Source organism: Fundulus heteroclitus, chromosome 7 (genome assembly GCF_011125445.2).
Source record: "Fundulus heteroclitus isolate FHET01 chromosome 7, MU-UCD_Fhet_4.1, whole genome shotgun sequence".
Taxonomy (NCBI): Eukaryota; Metazoa; Chordata; class Actinopteri; order Cyprinodontiformes; family Fundulidae; genus Fundulus; species Fundulus heteroclitus.
In genome coordinates, this window is record NC_046367.1 from 28,437,713 (window position 1) to 28,456,082 (window position 18,370).

Here is an 18,370-nt window from a genome sequence, read left to right on the forward strand (position 1 = left end):
TTTGAACCATAACCAGGAGAAATATATTTTAATTGCTTTGCAGTGATTCAGAAAACCACAGCCCTATAACACTGTGCTATATTAGAGAAATCCTTGTTTGCTTTTTTATTTTTTTATAAAACCGTTTAGACAGTTATGGAAAATGGACTTTCTAGTCATACTGGCCTCTTAAAGTGCAATACACTAAAGCCACATTCTCCCAGTTGCACTTATTAATTCACACACATACGTACACCGATATTAAGATCGGTCGGAAACTTGGGGTTAGTTGCCTTGACAGGGGAAGCTGGAATTGCAAGACGACTACTCTATTTATACATGCGAGTCCCTTGAGACTCAGTGTCTCATTTTCAAGAGAGACCTGTTCAAACACATAAAATTACAACAATTTCCAACAGCAATTACAAATCTAAAAGTGTCCCATATGGCTAAGAATTTCATGACAAAGCATATGTGCAAATGTCTAAATAAAACAAGTCCAGTTTCCTAAAGACATAATCTCTAAGTCCTTTTAATGAAACTATAAATTCTCCAACTATGACCTACAAAGAAGTCAGAATCAGCTAAAACTGGCAACAGTGGGTCCGAGCATCACGGTATCTGTGATCAATGCATCTCTAAACATGGTCTTCTTATCACAGCTTTAGTCTTAACAACTTCGTCGGTAACAGGAAGATGCTGAAACTGTTCAAGAATCATAGCCAAAACAAAAAAAAAAAAATGAAATACACACATTTCACAGAGTTTAACTTCAAATGAAAGTTGGAGTTGAAAAGAAAAGATGTGCCTGCTCCGTGGAAAAGCAACAATAGGGCACAGTGGCCGCTGCTCACAGCTGAAACTCTCTGACCTCTCATCTGTCTGACGTGCCCCGAACAAGAGAGAGGAGTGACCAGATCGCATTGTCTCTGCATGTGAAAAAAGACAAGGAGCTGCTTTGCCTTGATAGATGGGGGCCAACTGGGAAAAGTGACACTGGGAATAAAAGAAGCCGTAACCCGCCATAAAACACTCGACCCTCCCAGATTTCACATGCACAGATTGACCTGTGCTTCAGTGTGGATGCGTGTTAGCTGTGCATGGACAACAACGAAGCTGTGTTGCATCAGTACGTGCAAGACAGGTTTCAACAGCCTCTTGAGGAGCTCTGCATACATGCCCTTATTAGTCATTTCTTTTTCTCTAGCATATTTAAAACCACTGGAGGTCGTGTTGCGGAGTGTGTGAAGCAACTCAGGGCTCTTTTACCCTGTAATTTCAATACTGACTGAGTCAAACAAAGGTAACAAAGAAAGTAGAGCTGGGAGACGTGCACCTACAGCTGAACTGCTGAATCAGGCTGTAGAAACCACCACCGAGGTAATGGAGCAGGTCGAGGCTGGTAGATGCAGCACCAACACATACTGTCACCCTGCCATGCCAAGGCGGCTCATGGGAAGAGGCTAATTACATGCGCAAGACGCCGGTCTACAACGTGCTGCTAAGGGTGATGCATGGTTAGTCACGACGGAAGGCGAGCATACGCATTTCCAAGAAAACCCATCTGTTATGACATAATAAGGGTGTACCTCAAGTAAAAAATTATAGCTGGAAGATGCAAGGAATACTAATCACTTAACGACGGCTGCAGGAGTGTGCCGCTGATGACACGTTGCATGTGAGCACTTCATTTTCTTCACGTCAGTTTTTTTTCTAGAGTGTCCACAGTCCTGATACTCCTTTTATTCTACGCCAAACTGTACTTCTAAAGGCCAAACGAGAGCAGAAGTGAGCTTTAAAGCCTTAATATATCCTCTTCTAAGTCCCTGTGATTGTAATCTAAGTGTTTATGAGACGATTGAGGGGTCTATCAGCTCCCGCTACTGTCTCTGATAAAAAAAGAAACACACTGCTATCTGTCTATGCGCTGACCCGGTAGAAGTCTCGTGGCTCTGTTCTCGTGGTAAGATCAACAGCTTTACGGTCGCCCAAGGTACGGCAATTGGCATTTATGGCAGTGCGACCAATTATTATAAGCAACATTTGGCTTGTTTATGGTTTATTGTGCTTCCATCCATCCATTTTCTGGCCCGCTTAATCCCTCATGGGGTCGCGGGGGTTGCTGGTGCCTATCTCCAGCGTTCACCGGGCGAGAGGCGGGGTACACCCTGGACGGGTCGCCAGTCTGTCGCAGGGTTTATTGGACTTGTTTAAACCAATCGGAGGGGCGCACTCGTGGCGCAGGGGGTAGCGCGACCCATATAAGGAAGCCTTAGTCCCCAAAAAAACAATCGGAGAAACTGCAGACATGACGTAAAAAAAAAAAAAAAAAAAAAAAAAAAAAAGGCACAGACTTCCGCTGCCAACATTTCACAATATAATTCAACATGGCGAGTCGCAGTCGAGTGGAGACTACGATGAATGATTGTTGTCATTTTTGTCACAAAAACTTAAGGATACACAGTATTCTGTGTATATGTATGTAAAAGGGAAAGAACCAAGAATGCCCTTTGAAAGATTAGCGGACTTGGGTCTGGCTTTGGCCAAAGAAAAGAAGAAGCCTGCGCGTATGTGAAAGACTTGTTTGTTTTAGCTGAGGGATTCACAGGTGCTGCACGTCACTCAACATATGAAGCCCGCCCACACCTGTGATTGGCCGGTATCAGGAAAGAGGGCTCTATGGGAGCAGATCAAGACTTAGTTCACTGTAGAGCAAAGTGAAAGTGAAACTGAGTCTAGCTGGCCAGGCTAGCGGGTGTGGGGCATGGAGGGCAGCCAGAGTTAAGGACAGTGCTATTTTCAAAAGGTCCTGTAGGGGAAGCTCAACTCCAAAATTACTTAGTGCTGCTTTAAATATTAAAAACTGGATGCATATCTGCAAATTAATGTGATGTCATGCATGATACAACTTTTTTGCACGCTATCCGATAATTCTTGAGATATTGTGACAAAATGATTGTGTCATGGAGGTTTTAAATGTTTTCTATAGGCTTAGAGCGTCTGAAAACCCAAAGCAATGTGATCTCCTCAAAGCACTGGTTTCTTCTAATAACTACATCAGTACATTTAAGAACATATTTTAAATGTTTTTTTTCTCCTCTTCTTTATGATTAGTCAATTATTCATATTTGGATCAGAGACATTTTATTATTATTGTATTATTATTATTATTATGCTGTGGCATCTTTATATAAGCGATTGGTGCAGCTAACATTACTAAAAAGACCAGCCCCAGGGTTAACTTCACAGAGAATGTAGAATTTTAGCTCAGAGATTTCCAGAAAGCTGCCAACGTCTCCAAATCCAGCACGTTCCATGAGAGACAGAGGTTCACAGTTCAGGAGGCTAAAACAGAGCAGATCTGCTGTTCCTTCCTGTTATCTGCTAGCGGTTTGCTCTCTCTCACAGCCTGAATGAACTGCAGACACATCTTAACATGTTGTATAAAATTAATTTACCTTATGTGCTCCCACTTCTTCATTTTAAATCCTTTCTGAAAAGAGCTAATTTTAAGTCCTTTTTAATTAGTCACAAGATCCACTCTGAAGAAAGGTGCAGTCAGTACTACTTGGTTGTACAATTTACATATGCTGCATTTACTGATAGGAAAAACATGGATTTTGGAGTTTTAAAATCAGCCGTTTCAAGGCAAATCAAGCTGTGGTGGCCACACTCCAGTAAAGTCTGTAACTCTTATGAGTCTTCATTTGTTGGTTGTGCATTTATCGTTTTCCTTCATCCAAAAATAATGACATTATTCTGCAATAAAGATTTACCGATACATTTGTTCTACTTCACATTAAGTTCACTGCTTTTAAATAAACTAATTTATCATCTTTGGTTTGTGATTATTACTAATTCATGTTTCGTTTACTGGTTTCTAGCCGTCTCTGATCCTGGGTATTTGCCCAGACTTAAGATGGCGGCCAGAGCTCAGAGCAGATCTAAGTACCTGGAAGGGATAATTGGACCACACCAGGTCAAGCTTGAAAATATGAATTTGTATTTTTCTATAGCTAAAATAGCCTTTTGCATCCAACTAAAGATTTGCATTTAAAATTTAATATTCCTAATTTCATTCATTGGTGTTTATTTTAGCAACAAACTAAACTGGAGTCCATTGTTTCATTGTAGTTAGTAGATTTTTGTGTTTAGTTACACCAGATTGTGTTGTACAAGACTGCTCAGCCATTATATATTCCCTTGTGTGTCCATTATGCTTTCCTTGTGCAGCCAGTTTAAGTTTAATTTTTTTCCTCCATTGAGTATTTGTTTCTGTGACCTGTTTTATGAGCTCAATACTAATAAAAAAAAGTCAAATAACCTATCAGAGATGATCAAAGTGAATGTAATTTGGTAAAAAAAAAAGAAACTCAGGGCCAAAAGAATACTACACTACTGAAAGCAGTTCTGTTAAAGTTCAGCAAATCATTACAGATTAGAAAACCTATTCTGTGACGGGTTTTAGTAATATATGACATCAGTAGTAGGTACTAACACAGAGTTATTGGAAAAAAATAGGCACAAAATATAACTCAAAGCTACCAATTACACACTTAAATTGGAGCTAAAATCTTTATTTCAACAAAACAAAGAACTGAAAGACCAGAATCTGCAATCTAAGCCCATTATTATTATTATACAACAGTGACAAAGGGGTGAAAAGCTCTAACAACAAATGTCTCTGTATAGCATGGCTTGCTTTTTTGTAAGATTTATTAGATGCATGAACCCTAAAAATGAAACTTTCTTTTGTTTAAATGCTTGTGCTGCTCCATTTTATTGTTTTGGTTTGTCTGTCAAGCTAATGCGCAAATCTTTTACTTGGGAGTCCATGTGAAACGTAAAGAGTTAATTTAGAAAAACACAAACGCGCACATACCTGAATCCTTCTTGCTCCCTTTGCCTCCATCTCGGCTCTTCTTCAGCACTGCCTTGAACATGGCAAGGTTCCTGGAATCCTCTCTTTAAGGCCCCTGAAGGAAAAGTCCACACAAAGAGTCAGTTCGTTTACATGCAGCGTTGCAGCTGTAGCGCGTCCATTGTTCCTTCAGGAAAACCGAGGAAACCGTCCTGCAACACAACCGGTCTCATTGTCAAAGCCATATTGTTCATGTACCTGCGAATGGCAAGGTAATTTTATGCAGGAAGTTTATCCACACCAACCTCAACAAGCTGAAGTCTGCTCTTAAAAAAAACAAAAAACAGACGTAGCTGTGGGTAAATGTTGCATATGTGGAGTTTTCCCACCGCACTCCCAAACCTGCAGGTCATCCGTGGAGGGAAGCATGGAAAGAATGCTCCAATATTTGAACAGAAAAGGACACGTTCTGTTATCTTGTTCTGCAGGAAAACACTTGGTCGAATGTTCTGAATTCCTCACGTAATTGATGTTATGTGCCTGAGCCGCAGCGTTTTCGTTTAATAGCCGGGGCTCTTTAAGACTGCCGTGCCTTTGGAGTCCTCAGAGTTGAGCATTAAGAAATAAACTCAAGGTCTAGTCTGGTTGTGCTTGTTTACATTGGAAACTATTCTTAGATCTTATGTTGTTGCACCATGGTAAAGACATTCTAATGCAGCGGCAGCTCGCAAAGTTAATTGCAGGGGATTTCTTTTTTTTTTTTGTTACGTTTTGTTTCTGACCCTTTAAAAACACATTATGTCCTTCTGCAGTTTACAGCGTTGTATTAATAACGGCAGAGACAGTTTTTCCACTAAAAAGACAGTTTTTAACCAAATAAGGACATGCCATCTGCAAATAAAGCACACACGGTTCTGAACCAGAAGGCAGCCTCCACATATCTCAGCGTCCGCACTGCTGCTGTGGGAGAGGCTATCGATTTGCCCTTTCTCATCCATGATGGTGTTAGATGAAACTCTGAAGCAAAAGCCTCCACATGATTGGTTACAGGAGGGGTAAGGGGGTGCACGGTAAGCCTTTAAATCATTGCAACTCATCCGTGGCTGGTCAATATAGAAACTTTTCATTCAGTTCAAGTCTCTGTGGACGCACTTTTTGAGCATGGCTAAGGAAATATACCCTACTTTAGTTTTCATTTGGCCATTTTAATACTTGATTCATTTAGCTGGGTGTGTCTGAGAATGCTAGGATAGCCGAATTTGTCATAATTACTTATATCTAGAGTAATACGTGAGATATACCAATCAATCCGTCAATTTTAATCAGATCAGCGTTGTTTCGAGAGAGGGAGGTCAAATGCTGAAAACATTTGATATTTCCCTTTTCATTAACACTAAGAACTCATTTAACTCATCAAGCAAAGGTACAGCAATCATTATCTGACTTTTGTTAGAAGCGAAAAATTGCATCAAATGCACATATGATTTTTATGTATACGTTCATATATCTGTATGCGCAATGTTACAATTGCAAGGGACTGCTTGGACGCAATATTTGATAGGATATACCATTTCAAGGTGCATGGACTGAAGCTCTGCACAGCTGTAACATCTGTGGCCGGTTAAATGGACTCCAACGGCCCTTAATGCACAAACCAGGAGTATTTCCTTGGTGCCTGAGATGCTAGGGCTCATGGAGAGCGGTGGAGATATTATTTAACAGCAAAGAAAGAAAAGTGTCTTGAAAATTAGGGTTATTCAAAATTGATTTCAAGCTTTTAGCAATACTGTGACAAATATTATACTGAAATTGCTCAGCCATGGTTAGAAGCCATTTAAAAAGGAACTTGTTTTTCCACGACATCTTGAGAAATGTCTGTGGCTCATTCATTATGTTACCTACAGAGGAAGCGAGACATGGGCAGATAGCAGGGTTTACGGTTAGTAACACTAATTGGGATAATTGGAGAAATTATCAGAGGTTGAAACAGATGAAAATCTCAGTAATGATGCCGTCTTTTTCATAATAATGAAGCCCTTTTTTTGTAGCGACTGCTCTGTGTCTCACACACACAGCCGCACATTACCTCTGCTCCCACCCTGGAAAGAAATCCATATGGCAAAAAAAAAAAAAATCTGCATTTAAAAAGCTTGAATAATAACTGATTGGTACATTTCTAAAAACAACATTAAAGACATTTTAATATAGTTTTAAATCTAACAAAAGCGCCTTTCTGTATTTCAGGATTCTAGTACAGTGGTTTGGCCACTTGATGAAACAGTTGGACGACGCGTGGGAGTGCGCTGCTCATCTCCACAGTAACAACAAATAACACCCTGGATAAACCAAAGGAAATGAGATACGCCCTATTAAAACCTAAAAACACCAACATGACTAATTCTTTCCATCCCCTCTTTCCTTTCAGAGCCACCAGAAACAGACACGCGCACACATCTAAAAACTCTGAGAATTAGAAACTAATAAAAAAAAAAAAAAAACCGTCATCTACAGCACCGCCGCTTCCTATTCGCAGCTAAGGAGCCACTTTCAGGCACTAATTGGGCCTATTTAACAACCAAAAGATCAACACACGCGCTGACCAAACCTGTGTTATTGAGGACATGGCGGTGACCTTTGAGTGAAAGTCTCCTTAGAGAGGAGCTGTGGACTGTACGGTATGCAGGATGATGGGATCAAGATTCCTCAAGCTCAGGTCCATCCAAGTGCATTTACGTTGGGTTCAAATATGCGCCGGCCCCCGCCCTTTAGAAGGGGCCTCTCAATATTACAGCAGAGCGGTGAAAGCGGCTTCGCAGAGTTTAGCAGGTCCTGCAGACACGCGCTGCTTGAGCAGACATAACAGACTCTAAACATTCACACCTGCTAATAGAAACAGCAGGAAAAACGGCGGCCACATTGGTTATTTAAAGAGGAGCGACGATGTAGGGGGAGAAGGAGTCCGGTCTTTAGGGAACCTGTGGGTCTTTCCTCCGAGCAAATTTCAGAAGGGAGGTCGTTACTTTGGAAAGGCCCGAGGTAACAATAAGGTGCGACGTTAAGACAGGTTCCTTTCGGGGAAGAGAAATTGAAGTCTGCGCCGGTTCAAAAGGTGCCCCGGGTTATCAACGTGCGTGCTTTCTAGGTCATTCCTCATGTGATACAGTTCAAATCCAAACAGGCCAGGGGAGGGGGAAAAAAAAAGGATCCTCACCTGCACAATGTTGACATGACATGGGGTTAATGGGGCCGTGCGGCTACTCCAGTTATCTAAAAAAAAAAAAAAAGAAAACCTGCTATACGTGGAAAGAAAACGAGATTGTTTGTCCAGAGTGCCACTGGTAAGGAAGCATTTTACCACCACTGAATACTGGTGAGCGAGCGTGAACTTTGTCCTCTATTATGTGGCAAACAACAACAATGAAAAGCAATCCAAACCACCCGTCTTCTAAGTGTGAAAGCGAGCGGCTGGTTCCCGCTTCGAGCCTCCTCTTTCCCCGCTGAACCGTTACGCCGGCTGTCTTCGTCAACCAGTTTCACGTGAACGATCGTGATAAGAGTTCGACACGGTGGGCATGGCAACGTGGAAACTCTCAAACGGAGCCGACCTTCGAAGCGCTTTGATAAAACCGCTTCCACGAAGGGCGACATTTAAAACACTCGTGTGAACTCCGTCGTTATCTATTCTCTCGTTGTCCGTTCAATAAGGGTCAGGAAACAGACCCGGCCTGGTCTCTGAGTTCAAGTGGCTCAAAACAATGGCTAAATACAACAAAACAAAAAAAAAAAACTTTCAAACAGGAAGTTTGGAGAGTAGGTACGAAGGAGAGCACAGTCTGAGTGTCAGCCACTGTAAACAAGAGGTTATTATTCACACCAGAGCTGCAGGGGAAATACAAAAGAAGTGATATTTATACAGAACAACTGTACTGGTTTGACTCAGGCTTTTCCGGCATTCATGCCAGCTAACAAAAGCATGGGCCTTGCAAAGACAGGAAATATCTAACCTTGGAAAAACCTCTCGGTACTCCTAAGAATATTTTTTTTTACCAAGTTGTTTTTCAGTTGCCAGCAGCTTCCCGATTTAGCTCCAGTTACAATAATAAAAACACTATTGGGCTATATTGTTACTGATTACATTTTTCTGGTATTTGTTTATGCATAAAAAAAAAGATATGCTGTCTTGAAAATAGCATTAGTGTCAAGTATTTTTCAAAGCATTGGTTATTAAATGCTAGTGTTGAGATCTCCCTGCTCCGAAATGAGCCCAATTTGGTGTGAAATGTGCACATCAACTGAAAAGCCACTCAGCGTTAAAGAAGCAAAGCCATTACTTCAACAGGTAACTTTAAGAAAAACAGAGTGCAATTTTAAAATCCAGACAATTTAATTTCTGCAACATTTTATATGAGCTGGTGAAATTAAAGCAAAAGTGTTTGGCCATAATGATCCCTGGAGGAAAAAGGTGGAAGTCCAACCCAGATAAAGCATGAGGGTGGTGGCATCATGATGTGGGGGGGTGTTTCGCAGCAGGAGGGACTGGTGTACTTCACAAAACAAATGACCTCATGTCTAAATATAGAAGCAACGCTTAAGACTTCACCCTGCTTGGGTACAAATGTTGTTTTCTAAATGAATATTGACCCTAAACATGCCGCCAATTTAGTTACAAAGCGGTTTAAGGAAAACAAAAGTCAGGATTTCTGGAGTGGCTATAAAGCCCTGGTCTCAGTCCCATAAACAAATTTGTGGGGAGAGATGAGAAGGAGTGTGTGGGCAAGGAGGCCCACAAACCTGACTCAATTACACCGGTCCTATCAGGAGGAACTGGACAAAACTCTAAACAAACTACTGTGAGACATTAGTGGGACCAAACCCAAAAATTAGACCTTAATCATAAAGCTTAAAGGCAATTTCAATGGTAATTGATAAATTGAAAAAAATTGATTTTCCAAAATTTTAACAGCTCAGTTATTTTACTCTTAGTATAAAACCCTTGAAGTCCAACAAATTTTGAACTTTAAACAAAACTAGTCTAATCAAGTAAAACAAAACTTAAAAAGGATCCCCATCTGATAAATTACATAAGGAGAACAGGGTCTTACTTTTTAAAATGGAGTTAGCACAAGAACAAAAACAAGAAAAAAAAGACATTTTAAAGCTACTAAAGTTTACTTCAGAGGATACTTAATCTTTCTAATGCAGGGGATGAGCAATGATATCCAGCAAAAATCCTCTGGTAAGTACAACCAGTCATCTAAACAACCGCTGACAAATCAAACCATGTCTCTGTTTTCAAACTAATTTGAGGAACAAATAAAAATACAACTCTTCAATTATGCTGAATTTAACAAGCTTAATTTTTAAGTCAATTTGCAATTAAGAAAATGAGTTAAGTTACCAAATTATGGTAATTTGGTTTTTGTTTTTGGGTTTTTTTATGTATTGCACATTGACTGGTTTTCCTCAAATGTCCTACATTCTTAGTTAACAGGATTTAACAACATATCACCATTAATGATGGTGTGACATAACAGTTAATTACTAGAAGTCTTGGGATTTTTCGCACATTTTTCCCACCCTGAGGCGGTAATAAAAAGCTGCCTTAGCAATAGCGATGACTAAACCTCTTTCGCAGCTCCAGAGTCTACCTCTACAAACATTTAGACAAAGGAATCATGGCTCTAAATATTTGAGTCACACCCCGTGTGATGTAAAAACGACAAAATCTGAGACGTAGACTTCCATGTAATATTTTAGATAGACACAAATGACTAAACGGCCAACATTCATGGATGACATAAGCCCTGCTAGTTTCCCCTACTTTTCTCACAGTCTTCAGATATCAAACTGAATTAACGTCATGCTATCCCCTGAAGAGAGACGCTGTCATCGCCTACTGTTGCAACAGATTAAACTCGATTAAGCCATTACTGATTTACTGTACAACAAAGAGTAAATTAACCTCTGGAGAGGAAGGAAAATGAAGACGGACCCCCTAAAACCTCCACTAAAATTTGACACTGTGAAGAAATGTAAATACAGAAGCAACATTTAAGACTTCGCCCTGCTGGGGTGGGTGACCCTAAGCAGACAAATTAGTTAGCTCCTGCAAACTACCGTGAGAAGCTTGAGAAGACACCCCATCGTTTCAGCTTAATCATAAAACTTAAAAGCGATTTAAACCAAAGGAAATGAGATATGCCCTGGGGGAGGGGAATCTAAAATGTTTTGATGTATCAACATTTTCAAAGCTTTATTTACTCTGAAAAGAAAAGTATGAATTCCAACCAATGTTTGACTCGAGGCTAAACTGGTCCCTAATCGGGTAAAAACGAAACAAAAAGAGCATGAATTTGGAAAGGATCCACAGCTAATAAATTATAGAAAAGAGACTAGGAACTCTGGTATTTGACTAAGGGTAAAACATTAACAGGAGTGTTTTAAAGTCTAAAAGGAGCTTCCTACAACACGCCATTAATGATATTAGAGTTTTTTGGTGAGGAAGTTAAATTATAGAAGCTGTGTTAAAAGTTAACAATTAGAGGGACAGACATAAATGCAAAATTAGAAAATTAGTAAATAAACCATAGGAGTTATCATTTAGGCACTAATACTTCAAACACAGCTTTAAAATAAAAGCACCTTTCTAAACAATATGCTGACTAATTCATTTAAAAATAGGGTTTTCTTTATTCCTGATCACTTAAAGTAACAGTCACAATCTACGTTATTTATATATTTTGGTATAACAAATAAATCACAACTAGCAATGACAACACAATGAAACACAATGGCTTTATGACAAAAAGTCATTGCCCAAACAGAGACTTAACAGATAGGACAATCTATAAAATCCAAATGAGATCCGTTTGATTGTTACATCAAGGGCGCATCCAGCTGAGGACAACCATCTTGTACGCAGGCCTTCTTTGTTGATGACTGATTTACAAGGAGCTCAGTCCCTCCTCTTAATTGCCTTCATCCCACACGCTGAGATTGAGATCAGAGGAGCATCCGAGGAAGCAGAGAACACGTGTTGAGCAACAGCGACATATGGAGATGCTAACACGGCTAGCGAAAAAGGACGCGTTCGGTTTTGAAGAATTCTTATTTACGAAAGCCTTCCTGAGAGCGCGCAGGAACGCGCTGCGGTTTGTGTGCTGCGCCGCCTGCAAAGGCAGCTGCAACACATTCCCCTTAAAAGCCCACCGATTACTTTACACACCCTGAATATGCATCTTCGTCTCAAAACGCGTCAGCCATGCTAATGTAGCACAAGCTGTTAAATTGATGGCACTCATCGGTTGTCTTAAAGTTCCCTTGTTCATTTCCGGGAGTTTTTAAAAAGTCTGAACTGAAGTGTAAATCAGTAACAGCTGCTACTGCGGGGTCCCTCCAAACACAAGCCAGAGGGTAAACATCCACGGCCTTTGGAAACCTCCTCGCTCGTCAAGACTTTTGATCCACCCAACAGATGACGGTTCCATCTTTATGATGAAAAGCATTCAAAACAAAAATGTCCCAGCGTGCAAGACAGGCACAGGTCAGTTACTGGTATTACATTATAATTTTTTTGTTTTTTTTAAGAGACATTTTCAAAATGGCAAACATTTTCCATCATTCCATGGCTAAAACTTAAAGGCTTTTTAATGAGATGCAGAGGACGTGCTGAGGGGACACACGACGGGATGTGGAGCTGCCCCTCCCCCACGTGTTGCTGTGCACTGCCAGTCAGCTGGTTAAAAGAGGGCACCCACACCGTTCCCTCATATCCGCTCTCTTTTTTTTGTGGAATGTAAAAGAGCGCCACCTATAGCCCTGCTTTTAAGTTGCAGCTGAAGAACCGCGAGTGAGCTGTCCGTTTAGCATCAGGCTACATTAGCAGATAGCCTGAGCGTCTAGCGGGGATGTTATGAGAAGGGCAGAGGATTCGAAATGTGCGTCGAGTTATGGAGGAGGCGTTTCCGCAAAAGCGCGTATCGAGGCACGCTTCGTTTAGGGGAGGAGCCGAAAATGATGACGGCCGAAGCCTCGCTACGCTACCCAGAGTTTTCACAGTTTGGAGACAGTTTGTAAAGTTTAGGTGAGAGGAGGAGCTTGTAGATTGAGGCGATGACAGAGGATGGAGCCAGCTAGGAAGAGGAGGATTTCACCTATGTGGGAATATTTGACTGGATTTCTCCCAATAAGCAGTATTTCAAGTGGTGTTTGCTAATTAAAAAAAATAAAAATTAATTAATTAATTAAAAAAAACGCATCAGAAACTCATTGCTTGGTCACACAATGCTTGCTGTAAGTTCAAGTGCATGTAGGCCCTTCGCAGGAGAGAGGAAAAGTGGAGGTAAATGATCACGGCTCTGATGTTTACCCGTCTCCAAGAGGCGCAAAGAGGACCTGAACTGCAGCAGAGTTGAATGATAACAGTCCTTCACTACACAATAAAACAGAGGTCTGACTCAGCTGGCATTAGCGCATCCAACAGGGAACCTGCTGCTGCACAAAGGCCTTGCTAAAAACAGGGGTGGTGCTAGCCATTTGGAGGCCCTGAGCACAAATGCTGTGTGGACCTTTTTTCACTACTGAGATAGAGAGATGTCCATTTTTTTTTTCTTGAGCAATTAATTTCATATCACTTATATATGACATGCTTCAAACATTTGTTATTTAAATATTATTACTATGTTGGAGCAAAGTCAGCAGTAGCATTAGAAGTTGCACAAATTTCAATTGAATTTTCTTAATCAAAAAAAGCTAAAAAAAAAACAAAAAACAAAAAAAACTAGTGTTTAAGAATCTATTAAGAACTAAAAACTGTTAAAAAGCTCCCCATTTGCACATCACTGTCCAAGTTGCACAAGCATATCCAGTGCCCTCTTCCAAGTTCTACAAGCACTTTAACATGTTATCCATTCAGGTTTTTTTCACTAAAGTGAAAACATACACAGCCACCCATATAATATTCCACTTAGAGGTTCAATGCCTCACGAGGCCTCATCCCACCATCACCAGCATTTAGCTAATAGCGTCTTATACTTGCGTTGCGCTTTAAAGAACAGAACTGCAAAGGTTCCTGCTCAATAAGCACTTTGAAAATGTGTAGCTGGTATTTAGAATACAGTTTAAAACTTTAATAATTTTTTAACCATCATTCTCAGATATAATTGATCCTTTCATGTTGTCTGAAGCAATTGCATCATGTTATCCATTCAGGTTTTTAAATCTCCACTTTAATACCACATTTTTTGACTCATAGTTAGGTTACCATTCGTTAATAATCTCGCGCCCGGCTCAAACCCAGTGTGACATCCAGGCATTCTGGTGTTCTGCAGTGGGTCATCGTGGGGGCGATCGGTTCAGTTGTGCAACAAAGACGATTGTGAGTCTTTAATGCAATTACATGAAATCATTTTTTCAAAAAGGGGCTCGTGTATGATCCTTCAATCCACCGCTGTGAACGCATAAATACTTCCTTGGGCTTCAACCTATTTTGTAGACAGGGGAACCAGCATTGCGGATGAGGAATAACAACAAGCAAACGAGCCGTGTGACGTGGGGAGCAGAGACACAAATCCACCAGTTCTGGCCCGACACATCCAAACAACGGCAGAGGAAAAACAAGATGACTTCTGCCTTTTTGGCTTTGGGGCAAACTGAGGTGCGACGAGAAATAATGTGAGCACATAAGCTCGACTGCGTTAAAAAGACTTTGCTGTATTCCTACTCCTGCTCCTGCTCAGGTCACGAACGGCATCGTGCTCAGCGGAAAACTTGAAGAGTTTCAAAGCGCTTTCCTGAAACCGCAGCTGGCCAAAGTAAACCAAGATAAAAGCCCCACAGTTTGTTCAAAGCAGATTAGAGGTGATGCAACGTAATGCGGTGCACAGTAACACTCTTTTGCTCCATTTGCTCTCATGCCATAACAAAGTTCCATACAGCCACACGGATGGGCAGGAGCAAATATGCGTCCCTCATCTCCAGCAGAAATCCACATCGCTGCATTCAGGATTCAAGCTGTGTTTGTAAATCTGGGTTTCCTGCGGGGGGAAATAAATGCGAGGCTGCTTTCCGAAGGACAAAAATCAGCCCGCGTCACAGCAGCAGCTACTCGGTACGTTCTCTCTGTTGGGTCACTGCTTTCAGTAGCCGTCCCGATGCAACTCTGATGCCAGCATCTTTTATTGGCCAGTTGGCTCTGGACCATGGGAACCAGGCTCTGCAGAGGACCCCCCCACCGCCCAACGCAATCACTAACCCTGTGATGCAAACATCTTCCAGCAGACAACTGGGACGGTTCAAGCTTTTCACTAAGGCACGCAAATCCGTTCTGCTGGTTTCTTTAGTCCGTCTAAGTTTAGGTGAAATTAATACCAGAAGGTTAGCGCTGAGAACGACCGCAAAAAGGTTTTGGGTGACGACGTCTTTCCCCAACTGTTGGGTTTCTAATGAAAAACACGCTCTGCCGAGGTTGAAATGCCGGCTAGACACAACAAGGGTAAGAAATCCCATCGGAGAGGACAGTGAATTTATGAGCTAAAATTAAAGCGCGCTTCCTTCTAGCATTTCCAGTACTTTCTTCAAAAGCAGAAACACGCCTTTGATTTTCAAAGCACCTGACGGAGGTACGCTCCTCCTCTGACGACAAGCAGAAAGCAAGTCATAATAGAGCCAGCCAGTAGTCAAACTTCAATGACTCAGTTTAAGTGGGTGGACAAGATTACTGTACTTTAGCCCTCTTATAAACCAGCTTGTGCTTTTAGAGAGCTACCCATTCGGTCTCAAAATACAGACGAAACATGAGCATCATCCACGTCCACACAGTAGGAGGAACCATAATCAGTCTGTTCACATATCCGATCAACTAGACATTATGTTAAAATGACTCTCTTTAGCTTGAGGATCATGAAAACCAAAAAAAAAGAAACATTTGTATAACAAATCAACGTTTAAAGTGATAAAATGTGAAATATTAGGGAATATTTTCCCAGTTCCACACCAGATAGTTTACAGAGTCAGACAGCGCTTAAGTTTTAAAACAATCAGAGGATGAAATTTGCTGCATCTGGCCCGGTAATGGATGCCAGATTGTGACTGGTTTTGGGTGCTTTTTGGGAAGTACGAGTTCAAAGATGGCAAAGGCGAATTAAACCAACCTCTGGGCCACGAGGGACAACCCTGGGTCTTCACAAAGACTTGGGTAAGGCTTTTTTGGAACAACACTATAAGCTATCCTTTTGGTTTATATTGCAGATTGCAGAGCCAAAAACCACAAAAAAAAAAAGAAAAAGAAAATCACTTTGAACTGGTGAGATTTTAATGTTGAGAGTGGCCGTTTATGAAAGGCATCAGAAGAATACCAAATTTTCCATTTGTCATATTTATCTTCATTTCCTTTCGACAGAGATGAAGCATATTTGAACTTCCCACCCAACAGAAGCCCACTTTAGTTTTTGATAGGGGCGCACATGCTTTTCTGGGCCCAAAAAAGCTTGGTTTCCATATAAAGTGCCTTAAAGTGGGGCTGAATTGCTAGATTTTGAGATTCTACCAACCACTTAAAATAAGTAAGCAAATATTTACTGAAAGTAGCCTAATTAAGCAAATACTGACTGTCAGAACATCTCATTTGTCTCAATGTAACATAGAGGACTTAATTTATCCCATAATCTTAGATTTTAAAATGCTGAACCCTGCAATCTAAAATATTTTTATCCAAATGCTGAAAATGGCATGATTTATTTCATCACTTTTAAGGCTGGACGATAATTCAATAACGATATATATCGATCGATAGACGTATATCAATGACAGAAAAAAAAGGGGTCTATAAAGTTCAACAGAATAAAGGTTTTCCTTCCTTTTGCATTTTAGCCATGTAGGTTAATATTACAGTCATTACATCCTCCCAACCAATCACAAACGCAGACCCAGGAACGCTCTGTCACCAAGCTCCGCCCCCTTTAAAGGGTTCAGAGAGCACAAGTTCTTTTTTTAATTTTTAAAAACTTGTAGTTTTGGTAAAATGTTGGTTGAATAAAAGGTTGAGTTTGAACTCAGTATTTGTGTGTTCTGTATCTAAAAATAGGTCATTAAGCAACAGTATAAAATGGCCAGGGCTGCATTTAAAATATATCTTTTTAATTTGTTGATAATTATCAATATTGATCAATAGGATTTCTATTTTATCAATTTGCTTTTTTTCCTATGTCATCCAGCCCTATCACGTTTCCATTCCATTTGTTCAAATGTTAAGCCCTTTAATTGAAAACCTTTGCTATTACTTGAAATGCCCTCTTCAGGCTTTTACTGACCAAAACCAATTCTTGATATTCCATACCTGGGATATGAGGATTTAAAATGTTCTGTCTAAAGACTATAACTCATATGAATTTATGCGTGTAAATTCTTAAAAGGTAAAAGAACGTGGATCATAATATTCAGCTAAATCGGCTGCAGGTTCCTTATAAAAGGTAGAGGGTTTTGAATCCAACAGAAAATCAAGCAATCCACTTTTAAGTATCAAATAACTAGAATGTAAAACATAAAAAAAATAACACAAAAAAAGTTCCTTTTTTGTGATTTTCCAGTGTTTACTCCTGGTCAGGGTAGAAGAAATGGTCTATTTCAGTCACTATGAGGTTGTTTCGTGGATCCCTGGTTTATTTTAAAAATCGTGTTCCCATTTATATCTTTTGGTAAATCTGACTGATTTACCTCGGTATGAACCAGAGCACAGGTTTTCTTGTTATGACTAACCCACAGTTAAAACAAGCAAACCCTATGATGCGCCCATGGAACCATAACAATTAAAACACTTATGTTAGTCTATGAATCACTGTGAATGGATTACCACCTAAATACATCACAGACTTGCTGTCAGTGTTTAAACCTCATTTTTGAAGGAGATTTACACGTTTCAGTCTGGTGTGTTCTCCTGGCATTTAAAGCCGTGAGATCCTAATAGATGTCAGAGGCCTTCAGGACAAAGGAGGAAGCAGTTTAGGTATTATGGTAAGGGATTTAAAGAGGTCTCTAAATAATTTCAACATGTCTAGGTCTGGTTGCCCAAGTTAACCTTAAAAGCAGACTGCAAGACGCTAAAAGAAGTCTCCAGAAAAACAACAACAAAAAAACAACACACAAAAAAAAACATCACATATACTCTACAAGTGTTAAGTCATATGAGGTGAGCTAGTAGGAAGCCTCTCTGCTCTCTAAAACATTAAGATCTGACAAAAGTTTTCCAGAGGACGTGGACAAAAACCAGGACTTCTAAAAAGTCTAAAAACGTAATTATATGGACAAAAGAACAGAGAACAAACCAAATAAATGGCATCATGTTTAAATTTGGGTTCGGAAAACTATTCCTGCAAACTGCTATTCCTGGAGGGCAGATCAATTGCAGTTAGACCCCTTTATTAGAAGCACTAAATTACCACATGATGGTTAGAGAAACAACATTAACATGCCAGTGACACAGAGGGCAGATCAGACCAGTCCAGAGCCAGGTTTCACAATGAACTTAAAAGCAAT

General features: G+C 40.4%; 1 protein-coding gene across 1 annotated transcript in view; it reads right to left on the minus strand.

The window, feature by feature from the left end:
• The window catches only part of LOC118563829 (protein TANC1-like), a 90,448-nt gene that overhangs the window by 41,272 nt on the left and 30,806 nt on the right, over positions 1-18,370 (minus strand). Inside the window, exon 2 of the mRNA XM_036139756.1 lies at positions 4,862-4,955. Within this exon, the coding sequence (XP_035995649.1) occupies positions 4,862-4,922 (61 nt within the window). The 5' untranslated portion in view covers positions 4,923-4,955. The remainder of the gene's footprint in view (positions 1-4,861; positions 4,956-18,370) is intronic.